The sequence below is a fragment of the Leguminivora glycinivorella genome, chromosome 21, assembly GCF_023078275.1.
Source record: "Leguminivora glycinivorella isolate SPB_JAAS2020 chromosome 21, LegGlyc_1.1, whole genome shotgun sequence".
Lineage (NCBI taxonomy): Eukaryota > Metazoa > Arthropoda > Insecta > Lepidoptera > Tortricidae > Leguminivora > Leguminivora glycinivorella.
In genome coordinates, this window is record NC_062991.1 from 15,225,434 (window position 1) to 15,242,426 (window position 16,993).

Below are 16,993 nucleotides of genomic sequence, written 5' to 3' on the forward strand. Positions count from 1 at the left end.
TTTTAAACGATATTTCCCAATTACTTACGTAAAATAGTACGTCTTGATTCGTTGCTTTATTTTAATTGTACAAGATCTGTGAAAGCTACCAATTGTATCTTTAACTACATTTGCAACACTGGAACACTTTGAGTTATTATAATATCGATGAAATGAACAAAATCACTTGTAGATTCTTGCGTACCATCAAGAATTCACAAGTAACTTCACGAACAACTATAAAATTTTACACAAAGTAAAATCATTAAAAATAGTTTTTGTTAAATGGAATGTTAAGGTGAATTAGTGATATTTCTATACTAATTTAGACGTCACTAATATTTAGAATAACGGCTTTTTATTAAATTAATCATTCGTATTTGATCGTAAAAGGTGAATCAACAATTCCCCAAATGCGCAAAGTTTTTGTCTCTATTCCACATACCAAGATAGAGTGAAATGAAAGATCTGATTATGACCAAAGACAAAGTGTCTATGCGCATTTGGAGCAACTTAATTAGAAACACCAGATTTTATCGATGATAACAAGTATATTCGGAAGACGATTACTGAACCTTCTTTCAAAGAATTAGAAATGAAGGTAAAATATAGAAAACATAAGTAATCTTATAAGAAAAACAGAAGTGAAATGAAGGTTCTACTCTATGGCACTAATTATCGATGTTTGTTGAAAAAAAAAGTTAGTAGGTAGTTGTTTTTGTCTATCAGGGTTATATTTTTTTACAAAAAACAGCATTCAAGCCAAACTAGTCGTCTATCGGCTATTGTAAAATACCAAAACAATAAACATGACAAAAACGATAGAATAAAAAGAAAAAGAAAACGAAAAACACGTCAAAACAAAAACTAGGAGAAAGTTATGGACATGCTTAACTAACTAATAATATTGCAAGTTTAAAAATTCTAGGGCGATTTAAAAAATATATCACAATATTCACTAATCTAAGAAAACATACTTGCAAAAACTAAACGCTAACTTGAGATTAACACGATTTCATGGGGATGGCTGGACGAGCGAAATTTATGGTCCACGATTTAAGGTTGATATCAATTTAGCTCATATTTTGTTAGATAATATTATCCTACTAGGAACAAACAAGCAACAACCAAACCACCGTCCCCAAAACTATCTAAACTTGCCCTTTTCAATAAAAATACTAATAAACATTTGTTTACGCCTCAACTTTGTAATACTGGAAAAGCGGCTCAAATAAAATCGTGAGAACAAATGTTACACCTTAAAATGACTCTAAAGCTATACACAGTCTAAAGGAAGCTTACAGCGATTTTTTTGTTACATTTTTATATTTTTAACTGTCAACACGACACCGAAGTTAAACGCCACCTGTCGGCGAACATTCTACAATAAAGACTGCATTCGTACCTTACGTCTAACGTTCTTTCACTCATTAAAATAGCATAAAATCACATCACTCGGTACTATCCTAGGTAAATCAAATTCGTTTGAAGCGTCAGGTGACCAAGGACCTATCATACACTGCATTCAGAAGAGTCAAGAATCGTGGTTACCATACATAGACGTTCCTTTACATCAAGTCACAGATCTCAAGTTACTTTTTACGTAACTTACATGTGAATAGTTTTTATTAATTCTTGTAATATGCAAGAGGAAGAAAAGAAAAGCGCACGCTTCTGGTCAAGCTTTAGTAGCTCATCTGTTAACAGCTAATTTCCAATATGTAGTTCCAAAAAGTTCTATAAGTACTTACCCGAAGCGGCAGTTTTTTTCACATTTACTTTTAAATTACTAAGTAAAGCGTCTATGTGTGTCAACCTCGACTCACATCTAGTAGCCTATTTACTAGTGACAATTGTCGCCCGACAGTGACACTTCCTTGTTTATTGCCTGTTCAAAAAGAAAGTATTGCCATTATTATTTATCAACGCAGAAATAGGCACAAAATAGGCTACTTGACCCTTAAAAAGTCTGTCTTATATAATTAAGTACTGCTCAATTGACCGAAAAAAAATATTACCATATTTTATTACGACCACTTAATCAGGCAAAAACAACATTAGCCATGTTAATCTATAGATTGTCTGTGCACGACGTCAATCGAATTGAACACAATATTTTCTGACATTAATTATAAGGTATAAAGTTCATTATGTCAGTGATTGACTGACATAAAGTTAAGTTAGGTTCTATGACGTCACTACATGGCTGACAGCGTTTTCGGTGGCCGAAGTTAAAAAAAATTACACACATTGTTAATCGAAAATACGTAGTCATCAATGTCATCATACACTTTTAATACCCAAAATCTTTAAGCATTGATTTCTTATGTCAAATACTACAGAAGACAATCATTTATTGTGCCAAATTCGATATGAGTCTAGTAGCCTATTGCCGCTATTATTTATCAACGCAGTAATAGCATAGAGGAATAAGTAAGAGAAGAGTTGTAACTCCATACATCAGTAAATGCGAGTTATTTGTAGTGACATCTATCGTCATTCACTCGTCAATCACGCGCCAACTAGCGTAAATTATCAGTACTGCTACTCGACACTAGGTGCCGACACTATTGCGTCTGCCAAAAATGTAATATTAAAACAGTTTACACCTTATATTTTAAGCTGAAGTAATTGAAAGCAAAGTACTGATTAATACTATTGTAATATTAGCTAAAAATTGTTGAGCAATAGACTTTTTGTTCGTCGTGACGTCTATTGACAAGTAGCAGTACTGATAATTTACGCTAGTTGGCGCGTGATTGACGAGTGAATGACGATAGATGTCACTACAAATAACTCGCATTTACTGATGTATGGAGTTACAACTCTTCCCTTACTTATTCCTCTATGGTAATAGGCACAGAATTGTCAATGTCAAGTGTCACTGCGGGGAAAGGCCATGGTAGATCGTTATCGCATCTTACTTCTCCTGTGACGAGGAGCTGGAGGCGCGCCCCCGTCTCCTCTTGGTGTCTTCGGTCTCGGGGCCCTTGTCGGAGCCCCCCGCTTCGCTCAGCTTGCTCGGCGGCTGCTGCTGTGTGGGGGTGTTCCCGCCCTGGATGGAGAGAATAAATAAAATAAATAAATGTTATGGACTTGGACAGATTGACTGAGTGAACCGAATCCCACGGTAAACTCAAGAAGGCGTGTGTTGTGGGTGTTAATTAACTACAGAATAGGCGAGACGACTAAAACAAACTAATTAGTCCGTCAGTTAGATTATCAAAGAATTTTAGACACGTATTTTTTCTTTTATCTCGTAAACGAAAATTGACGACGGGACAGTACGTTGAAGTTTCGCGTGACGTCACGAATAGGTACAATTTTTACTTAGAAGTGACGTCACAAGCCAACACTCCGGAACTTTGATGCTCTATTACTACATATTATAAAACAAAGTCGCTTTCTCTGTCCCTATATTCCCATGTATGCTTAAATCTTTAAAACTACGCAACGGATTTTGATGCGGTTTTTTTAATAGATAAGAGTGATTCTAGAGGAAGGTTTACAACTTTACTTGTAGGTATAGTACCGTAGGTAGTGTAGTAGGTAGGTAGGTAGGGAACGCTCAGCTAGAGGGCTCTAAATATGGCTCTAATATTTGAGATTTTAACACATAGCAAGCTGGGCCAAAATGTCAAAACTGAGGTTCAAAAGAATAAGCTTGTGTCGAGAGATGGCAGTCTATGCACTGTGATTACACGTTTTACTTTGACAGTAACTCTCTACAATACTCGATCCTCTTTGATCAAAATAACAGCGCCCTCCTGACAACAGTCATGGCTTTAGTACAAGCTTTCCCCTTAATTGCTAAGAGTGGCACTGACACTTGAGCAGAGTAGTGCTGTTTTCTCGTTTTCTTTCCGTCCTATCTCTCCAAGCAGCATAGTGAATATGTTGGAATAACATTACACCACCGTATTTTCCACCTATAGTCTAAAATAAACTAACCTTTTTCCGATTGGCCTTCTCGGCCTTTCTGCTAGCTGCTTATCGTCTTCGTCCCTATCTCGCATTCCTTTCCGTCCTATGACTTGCAGCTTGCAGGCGGTGCTGGAACAACATCCCACCACCGTACCTCTAAAAGAAACTAACCTTGGATATCCTTGCTGGCGGCTACATTTCTGAGCTCATATAACCCGGTAACCTTCAAATTAAGAGTGAACAGGCATCTTCTGGGCGAGCTCACTCCATCGTAGGCCACGTCTTTGCCTTTGGCTAGTCTGTGGCCAAGTGTAAGCCTATTTCGAGGGTTTACTGGTGAAACCCAATAAATTGAGATAATTTGTCCTTGAAATAGGAACATTGTGGAAATTGCACAAAGTTCGATTTCAAAAATCAGTTTGCTCAACTTATCGGGTTTCGATTTATAAATCGAGGGTTTACTGGTAAGATATATCTTTTACTAATTGGCCTTCTCGGCCTTTCTGATAGGCTTGTCGTCTTCGTCCTATCTCGCATTCCTTTCCGCCACATCACTTGCAGCTTGCAGGCGATGCTGGAATAACATCCCACCACCGTACCTATAGTCTAAAATAAACTAACCTTTTTCCGATTGGCTTTCTCGGCCTTTCTGCTGGGCTTGTGGTCGTCTTCGTCTCTGTCTCGCGTCCCTTTCCGCCCCATCACACCCAGCAGCTTGCTGACCATGCTGTTCTTGGAACGGCCTTCAGTCTCCGTCGGCTCTGGACACTGGAAAATATCAACATTATCATATTATGTTAATTTAAAAACAACACAAAGAACTATTGTCCTCGATTACAAGCTAGTCATGAAACAAAAGTATCATCCGATATTGTCTTCGGTTCGGTATTGTATCCGATGTTGATCTAGATAACTGATATCTGTAGAGTTCGATCCAACTCTTCTTTTTATTTCTTTTTTTTTACTTAGATTCCAGACCGTTAAAAACAAAAACTTGTGATTAATTTAAGGCACCACGTTTATAAACCAGAACCTCAGCCTTAACCTAGAACACGCGGACAATCTAACTGAGTGATTTAACATTAATATACCTACCACAAAATGAAAATTTTGAAAAACCCCCGACTAGGGTTGCAAATTGTTTTTTTTCAGAATTATGAAAAAAAACCATGCACCATGGTTTTTTTTCTAAATATTTTTTTTTTCAAATGAACAAATAATACGACAATAACGGTTTTTCTTGATTTGTAACGTGTCAATAACAATAACGTACATTTTAATTCGATAAACATTCAGTATACAAACATTTATTGGGGAATCCCCGATGCAGCGTGGATAGGCGGTGGCGTTGCCAACAGTAAATAGCGATAACTACTAACTACAGATTGTGTAAATGTTAGTTTTATAAAACCAGAAATTAAAGCTATGAAATTAAATTTTTTTAATAGTTAATATAAAGTCTAAAAAACCGTATAAAAGTATTAACAGTTCTGCAAATTTTGAGATTTCGACCTTTAGAAAAAAAACATACTCCAGAAAAAAAAACTGTTTTTTTCACGTTTTTTTTTCATGTTTTTTTTCAAGCCAGAAAAAAAAACCGTTTTTTTGCAACCCTACCCCCGACACAGTGGACCGATTTTCATGAAACATGGCAAAGAACACTTCCGACTCTCAGCTTTCAAACAAAAAAAAAATCTAAATCGGTTCATCCCTTCGGGAGCTACAACGCCACAAACAGACAGACACGTGAAACTTATAACACCCCGTCGTTTTTGTGTCGGGGGTTAAAAACAAGTAGTCTAAATAATACGTCAAGTAGGTACCTTCATCGCGTCCACAGACTCCTGCCTCTTCACCATTTCCTTCTTCCCCTCCGCCTTCTTCTCACTCTTCTCCTGCTTCTTACTCTCCTTCTCCTGCCGCTCCAACTTCTCTTGTTTCTTCGCTTCCGCTTTCTCCTGCCTACTCTCCCCTCTCTTCACCGACCCCGTTCTTTCCATCGCCTTCTCTTTCGGAGCTTCTTTCTCTTCTTTCAACTCTTTCTTTAAAGACTCTTGTTTCTTTAACTCCGGTTTTTCCTTCTTCCCTTTTTCCTTCTTATCTTCATCTTTGAGACTGGAGTCTGACTTCTTCCTGGCTTTTTCTTTAGGTTCTGCAGGCGTTTCTTGAGTCTTCTTTTTGTCTTCTTGAGTCTTCTTTTTGTCTTCTTGTGTATTCTTTTTGTCTTCTTGTTTCTGTTCTTTGTCTTCGGAGAATATTGAGCCGGTGTCCGTGCTAGAACGACTTTCGTCGAGACGGAGGTTATCTGTAGAAAAAAACATAATTATTAGTAATAGCAAAGACATATGTAACTCCGTATATACAGCTACAGTCTAATAAAAAACATACCTCGGAACCATACAGAAAAAGGTACAATGGCCTAGATGACCTTTGGGGGACGCTCGACTAGATGGCTCTAATATTAATATTTGACATTTTAACACATATCAAGCTAAGAATATGGGCCAAATTGTCAAAACTGAGGTTTAAGAGTTTTAAGCTTGTATCGGGAGATGGCAGTCTATGCACTGTGATTACATATTTTACTTTGACAGTAACTCTCTATAATACTTGATCCTCTTTGGTAATGTAAATAAAGCAGTCAATGCCTGATATTAGTGATATTTTAATTTCTGGACGGGACAGCGAGGCCGAAAAGTTTCCAAATTTCTGCCGGAAACTTTCCATTCTTTGATGGATATTGTATGGATGGAAACTTTCCATTTCATAAATTTAAAATCCCTTTATCTTTCGTGAAACTTTCGTGAATTTTTCATGAAATTTAAGATTTTTTTGGAAAGTTTCCGCAACTTGCACATCACTAGGTGCGAAGAATTAACTGGACAGTGAAAGTGAGGCGAACATGAGGCGAACGACTTAATCGGACAGATCAGTTTTATGGACGTTTTTTGTCAATCGCAAATTCTCTCGAAGTATCCAGGTCTACAGAAGTGTATGAAAGAACTGAAAAAATGGTTAATTAAGAATGCGTTCCATTGACATTATACGAGGGTTTGCTGGTGAAACCCGATAAGTTGAGCAAACTGGTTTTTAAATTTGAACTATGTGCAATTTCCACAATGATGTTATTTCAAGGACAAATTATCTCGATTTATCGGGTTTCACCAGTAAACCGTTTTCGTACATGAATTTTGTGCCAATCCAATTGTTATTATTTAAATTATTTTATTATTTTTCATGATTGTATGTCCCTACTTATCATTACTTATCTTTTAATGTAAACATCGACATTCAATAATTTAATTGTGTATATGAAAACTGTTGTGACGTGTAATGTATGTGTGCATTTACGAAATAAATGAATATGAATATGCACAAAATAACGACCTCATGTGGTCGCGCGCGGACTTCAGCCATGAATGAGGAACCGAGTTAGATGAAAGTGTTTTTCACCACACAACTGGTAAAGGCTTACTTTGCTATTCGAAAACAGATAGCAAAATTGCATTTTAACCACAAGAGTGCAAAGTAATTTCATACAAATTTTAACTTCATGTCTTAAGCTGGCTGGTAGAATTTACCTATAAAGGATGATTTTGATTTATAAATATTGAATAAATTGATGGATTTAATTTAATGTTTTATAGTTAATATTTTGTTCGTGTTGGTGTGGTGAAAAATTTTGTGTTTCACTCGGCGGCAAAGTTTGTTTAACCTTCGTGCCTTCCTCGCAACGCTTAAGATTCCACTTTTTGCAACGCTCAAGAATATTGGAATATTTCGCTTGCTCGGGTATCAATATTGGCACGTGCGGTTAAACAACAACTTTGCCCCCTTGTAAAACAAATAACTATTTCTTACCAATAGTCAAATCTCTCGAAGTGTCCAAATCCACAGAGGTGTCAGGAGCGAAGGATTCGTCGGACAGTGAGAGCGAAGCGAAGGAGTTGGACGCGTCGAACGTCTTCTCGAGGCTCGTCTTTGGCGACGACGTGAAGATGCTTGGAGTCATCTGCTTTGCAGGTGTCCTGTGAAAAACATATTGAGTGAATAAAATAACCTAACCACAAAATTAAAATCTTGAAAAACCCCCGACAGCGACATAGTGGATTGATTTTCATGAAACATGGCTAAGAACGCTCCCGACTAATTCAGCTTTAAAAAAAAAACTAAATCTAAATCGGTTCATCCATTCGGGAGCTACGATGCCACAGACAGACACATTGTCGCCTGCGGTATTTCCGGACCGATACGACCTTCAAATCTTCAAGAAAAGAGCGTACACCCATCTTAAAGGCCGGCAACGCACCTCCAACACCTCTGGTGTTTCGGGTGTCCATGGGCGGCGGTGATCGCTTACCATCAGGCGACCTATCTGCTCGTTTGCCTCCTATCCCATAAAAAAAACACACACACAGACAGACAAAGAGACAGACACGTCAAACTTATAACCCGTTAAAAAAGTCATCATCCTCCTTGCGTTATCCCGACATTTCCGCTTTGACAACTAATCCCAAGATTTGGCGTAGACACTAGTTTTACGAAAGCGACTGCCCTCTGACTTTCCAACCCGAAAGGTAACTAGGCCTTATTGGAATTAGTCCGGTTTCTTCACGATGTTTTTCCTTCACCGAAAAGCGACTGGCAAATATCAAATGACATTTCGCACATAAATTTCTAAAAATTTATTGGTACGAGCCGGGGTGCGAAAAAGCGCTGGTGGCCTAGGGGCAAAAGCGTGCGACTTTCAATCCGGGCAGAATCTAGTTTTTCATTTAATTTAACTTTCCTAGAGTATTTCTCTAAAAAGAGATCCAGATATAGAAATAATACTATAGGGTCTAGGTTACTGACCTGTTAAGTGCGATCTTCGCATGATGCGTCGGCGAATCCTTTTCTTCCGCTATTCTCGGCAATGGAGGTTCCTCCTTATCTTGAGGGGGAGGAGTGGGGGGTGCTGCAGGGGCGGGGGCGCGCCACACGACTCCTCTTCTAGAAGGAGGCCCGGAGACAGAGACAGAGGTCACGCCGCCGCAGCAGAGAGGGGAGATTGAGCATTTGGACTCGGCTGAGCGCGGGTGCAGTCTGGAATTGGAGAGCTGTTGTAGTTTATGTGAGCCTGGTACTTTCAACTAATTCAATCAGCCAATAACACCAAAAAATGACAATAGGGATGACGACTACATAAAAAAATGGCATTCTGTTTAGTCCTTCAGTTAGATCGTCCAAAAATACTGAACACATATTTTTCGCGTTTATGAAAAAATACAATGAAAATTAATGAAAAAATACAATGATATAGAGCATCAAAGTTCCAGAGTGGGGGGCTTGTGACGTCGATTCTAAGTAAAAATTGTACCTAGACGTGACGTCACGCGAAACTTCAACGCACTGTACCGTCGCGTCGTCATTTTTCATTTACGAGAAAAAAGAAAAAATACGTGTCTAAATTTCTTTGATAATCTAACTGACGGCCTAACTAGTTTGTTTTAGTCGTCTCGCCTACTAATTATATAATCATGTTTTGATATGACTTTCAGCTTCACACACTGATGTTATACACCCAAGCAGTTATCCTGCTATAAAAATCATATTTTACACAACACACCAGACAACAGTACCAATTATCAGAAGGAAATCCTTCTCTTACAGAGAATAACCAACGTCTATGTTATAAATAATGAACAACAAATTCACGGCATGATCCCATAAACATGAATGACAGAAGGAGGTAGATTAAGCACACACACACACACAAAGTCCAAAGTGTTTTACATGGCGAATGAATGTACCTTAACAGACACAAAAGCAAGGACCTTTCGACATCCATTTGGTTATGAGGGATTCCCATGATTTCTGAAAAGGCATCATATCCCGGCTCATCCATGTAGGGATAGGGATGCCACCATTATTTGGGGATGGTAGGACGTGTTCTTTTGTCGAAGCTTACGCGTTCTTTTATCTACTTTTTCCCCCGTGTGCTGATCTGCCATACAGTAAAGTCACCTGTCAGGAGATAGTGCGCGTCGCAGTAGTGGTGAGGCGGGGTCGCGACGTCTGTCAGTTGTGAAGTTAGCTACAAGGGCTAGGTACAGGAGTGAGGTTAGCTACAGACCTGTCAGGGGACAGTGCTCGCCGCAGGAGCGGCGAGGCGGGGTCGCGTCGCGCCCAGGCGCGGCGGCCGCACTCCCGCGCGGCGAGCGGCGACGGGCTGCGCGCCTCGCAGCGGCTGTTAGTTGTGGGGTGAAGTTAGTTACACAAGCACTGATGCATGTAATCGTGGAGTTGTATGTATGGTACCTAAACGCGAATAACCCAACTCAATTTAAAATCAGACAAAAGAGTTATGAAATTGTAGTAATATTTCGCCAAATTGTTTTTTTTTTGCATTTTCAGTCATGAAATCATAATAATCTATAATTTAAACACTTACTTCCATCGTTTCCTGGACTGGACGGAAAGTAATACTTTTATAGGCAAAAATATTTGCTAAAATAATTAAAGTAAATATGTGTAATAACGTCAGTTTTGTAACGCGATTGGCCGGGTTATTCGCATTAATTTTATATTTAGCCTTAGAACAGACGAATGCTTTTTGTATGGTGAAATAAAGGCTCCATATAAAAATCTAAAGACTAGAATAGAAATATTGTTGAGACAGAATATGGGATACATAAATAAATATGAGATTATCTCCCAAACTCCCCATAGAAAAAATATAGATAGGTGAATATCATCGTCCTGAACATAACAGTGGAAATGATGTATGTGATATGGCATGTGCCCGTTGAACATGTACAGTGAAAGCAAACGTATACACCGTGATTTGAACAGACAATGAATAATGCTTCAAGATATTTTATCCATAAGAGTTATGAACAAATATAACCACACCTATTAACGAAATTCGGACGCATTAACGCGAATTGAATTGAAAGTAAATAAATGAAAAATATGGTTCTCTATTTATCAATTTCCATTTTTTTTTTCAATAAAATTGTAGTTCAAAACAAATTCCCATTCTTAGCACTTAAAAAAACTACAACTATTTGTGATCGACAATGAGGTCCCACTTGCCGGCATTATAAGCGATGTTCGTGGTTCGTGTACAAATACGACGCCGCCGGACGTAAGCGCCATCGACAATAAGGTCCCTTTATCCAGATAACGTCACATTTATTTAAAATATGAAATGTCCCAAAAATGCTTCAGTTGAATCGCTTATACAATTTAATCAAAGTGGTTTTGATGCAAAAAATCTAGGAATCTTTAAAATTTCTACGTATGACTGTTTGTTTCTAAATAAAAGAAAAAAAATACGAGATAAACCTCGCGACAGCGTAAATGATAAAGTGTACAGAATACGAGACATTGAAGCGTACCTGGTGGGCGACTGCGGCGGCGGCTGCGGGGAGGGGGAGGGGGTGCGCGCGAGCGGCGACAGCGGCATGTGCTGCAGCGACGCCCGGCGCACCTCCGCGCCGCCCGCTACCAGCTTGTGCTTCAGACCGTGGAGCGATGACGGCCTGCACATGCAAAAATAAATCATCCCACTCATTACAGTGAGCCTTAGCTGCAGGAAAACTCAAAATAAGTTTTTCCTGTACCTTTCTTTCCAGTCGTCTACTGCTCTCCGAGACGTTTCTAAAAATCCCTTACTCGATGGAGATACGACGTTTCATAATAGAGTTCCTATGACCACCTTTCTGCTCCATGATACCATGATATTGCATTGTCACGTGATTTACATGTGTGTGCAAAATTTCTGCTCCATCGGAAATCGGGAAGCGGGTCAAACTTAGCTACTACGATTTGACCCAAACTAACACCCATACTAATATTATAAATGGGAAAGTGTGTGTATGTGTCTGTTTGTTTGTCCGTCTTTCACGGCAAAACGGGGCGACGAATTGTCGTGATTTTTTAAGTGGAGATAGTTGAAGGGATGGAGAGTGACATAGTCTACGTTTTGTTTCTTTCTAACGCCCCACTTCCCCAACATGGGGGTGGAAGTTTGTATAGAGCATGGAGAAATTTTCGAATTTAACGCGAGCGAAGCCGCGGGCAAAAGCTAGCAAATTTTTTTTATACCACGGCCCGCCTGATGGAAAGCGGTCACCGTAACCTATGGACGCCTGCAACTCAAGGAGTGTCACATGCGCGTTGCCGACCCATTAGAAACTTGTACACTCCTTTTTTGAAGAACCTCATACTGTAGTTCATCAGGAATACCTCGGCAGGGAGCTCATTCCACAGCCGGAGCGTTCGTGGGAGGAAATTCCTCTGAAACCGCACGGTGTGCGACCATTTAGGTTGCAAGGTGAGGATGAGCGCCCTGTCGACGTATGTACATAAGTTATATTTTTAGGGCTGTTTAGTAAGTTTTAAATGTCCGAAATGGCAGTGATATTCCAGTGTACATACCGTTGGTAATGCGTGGTGGTGGCAGCAGCGTGCAGTGGGCTGTCACCACACGGTGACGAGGGTGCCGACGGCGAAGCTAACTCTACCCCTGACACCATCTGCAAAATGATACAATGTAATAACAAAGTCACACCTTCGGGCCGATCATTATTAAAGTCGGAACCCGCAAAATGCGATTTTTTTTTCTCTTGATGGCGTAGTCAGGTAGTTTAGTTAGTCAGATACAGTGACAGAGAAAAATACCCGCAATTTCCGAACTTTGCTTTTCGCGGTTATACTCCAGGCTTCCAAAAAACTGTGTTAGTGAATTTAGACTTATATTGACCGGGATATAGACCGTGATTACCTTTTTGATTTTTATCAAGCTCGAGATATTTCGACGCAGTTGCATGCAGCCATCATGATCACGGAAAACAGTTTGCCGTGATCATGATGCATGCAACTGCGTCGAAATATCGGGAGCTCGACAATGATCAAAAAAGTTATCACGGTCTATATCCCGGACTCCCGGTCAATATAAGTCTAATGAAAATAACCGTGAATCATTCAAAACTCTTAATGTTAGTGAATACCAGAAATCTTTCAAGGTCCCGATATCTCATCACTTTAGTTTTTAACTACAGAATCGTTCCACCCGTTCCATGCAAATATGAAAATCAAAAATGCCTTACAATTAATGTTTATGGAGTTATGAAATGCTCGGTTAAGTTATGTTAAAACGTGTATAAAGTTACCTGATGCATCTCCTGCGAAGCCCTTTTAGTAGAGATCCTCCTGAACAGCGAACACCTTCGCCTCGGGCGCGGCCTCGGTGGAGCAGAAGCTCGCCTCCCGCCACCGATTCGTCGCCTCCCGCCCGCCTGTATACACCGTACTCTTTACTCTTTGCTAGCTGATTATATCTCGTACTCTTTACTCTAACGACATTCCATTCCAGCTGATTATATCTCAATTTGACGCAAGTGTCACTCACTTTTAACATTTTAATTGCAAACCCCTTATTCATAAACGTACTCTAAAGTTCCGTTCTAAGTTTTTTTTCTTTCAACCCCTTATTTGCCAAGAGTGGCACTGAAACTTGAGTAGTTTCATGTGCTCTGCCTACCCCTTCATGGGACACAGGCGTGATTGTATGTATGTATGTATGTACTCTAAAGTTATCAAGCCAATAAAGTTCGTTTGTCCTATTCTATCACACCAATACGTCGGACAGAGACAAACGAACTTTATCGGCTTGATAACTTTAGAGCACGATTATGAATAAGTAGGTAAGAGTTTTTGTATTATGTACAATTTCAGTATCAATCATAACACATACCAAAATGATCGCCCGTCAGATTTGAGCGAGAAGACTTTTTCGAAGATTTTTTCTAGCATATGCTGTGTCCTGTCACGGTCGCCATAATTGTCAAACAATACATTATGACTTTCGATCATTATGTCAAACAAAGGGATCCGGTATGCCCGCTATTAAAAAAATAAAAACTTAACCTACCAATGATCCGATCTCTTATTTTTCTAACACGATGCAAATTACCAATCAAGTCATCCGTTACCAATTATTATTCAATCAACATTGAAAAGTCGATTAATTTATGATTATGAATGTAACAAGTCAAAAACCAGTTTAAAATGATGTGATTTTCCCAAAATTCCAAATGTTTGTTTAATGTTGTTTACCTGTATGGTGGTCTGATCTAGCGGCGTGGCACGGAGTGTGGCGTGCGGCGCTGCCAGCAGCAATCGGAGAACCTGCGTATAGGGAGAAATGTTTAGTTAAGTAATTAAAAAACCTGCGTATAGGGAGAAATGTTTAGTTACGTAATTTTAAAAAAATCGTTGTATGAAGATCCTTATTTAGAACACTGTTTATTACTATTTAAATTGAAGATTTTTTATTGAGAAACAAACAACATAACAACTATAAATAAGCTTAGAAATAATAATAAATAAAATAAATTAGATTAAATTAAAAATAACTTATAAATAAAAAACCTCGCCCAAGTCGCTGCCACCGGGCAGTGTGCCCAGAATTTTTTTCCATTTTTTATTGCCACGTTGGATGGCAATGCTAATGCGTTGAGCAAAATATTGGCCAGCCCTCTGGTCACCTGTGACGTCAATAAGGCGCGCCGCTAGTTCTTTGTACGAAATAAATGAATGAAATTTAGAATGAAATAAATGATCTCTTTCATTTTGAGGTTTAATAGACCATAGACATTTTGACACTCGAAAAAAAATAGGGCACACCACACTCGTTCAAAGGTGAGATATAAAATTTACTATTACCCGGGTTAAACAGTTTACTTTTCAGTTAATAGTGCATTGCATTCAGTTCCATTATTTTTAAAGCGCGTTAAGACTAATAAATTCATTTATTATGTATGAAAATGATGAAAATTTCTTTTTTTTGCGAATGTAACTAAAAGTGATATACAGGGTGGTTCCTGATAATGAAGCCTAGCTACGTTTCGAATTTAACGGAAAACAAAAAAAAACACGGTGTATATTTGGTGAAAGGTTCAGGTAGTACCTGCGTGTGCAGCAAGCCCTGCACGGACTCGCCGTTGAGCTGCGTGATGAGGTCGCCGGCGCGCAGCCCCGCGGCCCAGGCGGCGCCCTGCTCGCTGACGGCGGACACGAGGTGGTGCATGGTGTAGTAGTCGGTGTCGCCGTAGTACACGCGCACGGTGTGGATCGTGAACCCGAAGCCGCGGGGGCCGCGCCGCACCACGATCGGCGGCTTCGATGACTGGATCAGCCTGTCCAGTCAAATAAAACAATTCAGCTAAACGAGTCACACATACGAGTATACTAGTCACTAGGACTAGAAGAGAAACTAATATTGGCAGGGTCGCCATGTGAAAATACCAGTACCGATGACTATACTTGTGTCGCTTAATTTCAAAACTGGGTAAATCCATTTTGCTATAAGATTGATTATCTTTCAGATCATATTACATTTTTTATATATTCAACCGTATATTCTGCTTATATATGCCAATATATTCTGCTTTAACAGAATGGATTTACCCAGGTTTTAAGTCAAGCGACACAATTTAAGTTGCAGTTAATAACTTTTTTTCTCTTTAATTATTTACAATAAAAGTGGTTAACAACAAGCGAAAATGTCATATTTTTACGTAAAGTGAGCCTACTTTTTAAAATACAGCTCAAAAATTACTTTTAGAGCAAGCGTTAATATATTATGACCAAAGTAAGAGCAAAGAGGATTGAGTATTATAGAGAGTTACTGTCAAAGTAAAATGTGTAATCACAGTGCATAGACTGCCATCTCACGACACAGGCTTAAAACTTTTCAACTTCAGTTTTGACAATTTGGCTCATATTCTTAGCTTGATACGTGTTAAAATGTCAAATATTTTTATTAGCGCCATCTAGCCGAGCATTCCCCAAAGGTGTAACGCCATCTTGGCCACCGTACCTTTTTCATTATGGTTTTGAGGTACGTTTTTTTTCTTAGACTTTATCCGTCTATACGGAGTTACATATGTCTTTGGTAAGAGTAACCAATTCAATGTTATATTTAATACATCTGTAATTAACTATTAAAATAAATATGAATAATCGGGGAAATATTGCAAAAAGGCAAAGGAAAGTGTGTGAAGCGAAAGTGGTTTGTCAGGATCGTAGTAAATTAAATGGAAATCCGTGATCTCTGCCTACCCCTTTGGGAAACAGGCGTGATTGTATGTATGAATGAATAAACCGCCACTACAAAATGTGTACAGCAATAGTGGCATCTACTCACGAGTGATTATGATGTGCGAACGGCGAAGGCGGGTCTCGACATGGTGAAGAGTCTCGCGATGAGTTGGTGCTTGACGTGTTGCCGGCGCAAGGAGATCCCGCGCCGCCGTGTGTACCCGTGTCTTCCGCTATTGAAAACAGGAATTTTTAAATTACCCCAAATCCAAAGCTGTAAGAACCTCTTTTTGACACATGACAGCGTCCTCAAAACGTAAACTCGAGCAACCTAATGAAATTTTAAATAAAATCCTGTAATAATATTAAATAAAATCAAGTATTTAAAAACAATATTTCGCTTACTTTAAATTATAATATGACATATTTATTTTAACTTTGGATCTTCGTTCAGTGAGTCATTTCAACTATATTAATTTATCACGCAGGATTTACTTATTATGTCATTTATTATTCATTTTTATTTTAAATTAGTACTTTTGTGTCTGTCATTTCGATTCAAATGACATTTCAGTAAATTGACAGAAATCGTATACTTAATTTAAGTTAAAGTTTAAGCGCCTCCTTGTAAACGTTTTTAGTGGTTTAATCGATTCAACCAATTGAAATTAATCGTTAATTGGCAAACGATACGTCTTAAATAACATCGTAACATAGACTTTAAAACAAATGTGTCAAAAATGTGAAGTTACAGATCCGGGACAATAGCTAAGTTCGAGTCTTCATATATCCCTTCTGTGACAATAAGCTCGTTTTCCAACACAATATCTACATCCAACCAGCCAACTGGGGGAGTACCTCCGCCTTACAGAAGACCACAGCCAAATAGCACTAGACCCTACTCATAGTGTTGTGTTCCTGCCGGTGAGTAAGGCTGCCAGAGCTCAACGAGGGTGCGGTGTGCTGGTGACGGAAGGATCTACGGAACTAATTTGTTCCG

General features: G+C 39.0%; 1 protein-coding gene across 5 annotated transcripts in view; it reads right to left on the reverse strand.

Annotated features, from left to right (window-relative positions):
* Positions 1-2,783: 2,783 nt before the first annotated feature.
* The window catches only part of LOC125237444 (microtubule-associated serine/threonine-protein kinase 3), a 129,185-nt gene continuing 114,975 nt past the window's right edge, over positions 2,784-16,993 (reverse strand). For 3 of the 5 annotated variants that reach the window (XM_048144513.1, XM_048144512.1, XM_048144516.1), the window contains 12 exons: positions 16,100-16,226; positions 14,861-15,089; positions 14,008-14,079; positions 13,062-13,187; positions 12,328-12,425; positions 11,286-11,429; positions 10,019-10,132; positions 8,758-8,988; positions 7,765-7,931; positions 5,727-6,208; positions 4,525-4,671; positions 2,784-3,034 (listed from right to left, as the gene is read on the reverse strand). In XM_048144513.1, coding sequence (XP_048000470.1) covers positions 2,900-3,034; positions 4,525-4,671; positions 5,727-6,208; positions 7,765-7,931; positions 8,758-8,988; positions 10,019-10,132; positions 11,286-11,429; positions 12,328-12,425; positions 13,062-13,187; positions 14,008-14,079; positions 14,861-15,089; positions 16,100-16,226 — 2,072 coding nt within the window. In that variant the 3' untranslated portion in view covers positions 2,784-2,899. The remainder of the gene's footprint in view (positions 3,035-4,524; positions 4,672-5,726; positions 6,209-7,764; positions 7,932-8,757; positions 8,989-10,018; positions 10,133-11,285; positions 11,430-12,327; positions 12,426-13,061; positions 13,188-14,007; positions 14,080-14,860; positions 15,090-16,099; positions 16,227-16,993) is intronic. The other 2 variants (XM_048144515.1, XM_048144514.1) reach the window with 2 other exon arrangements.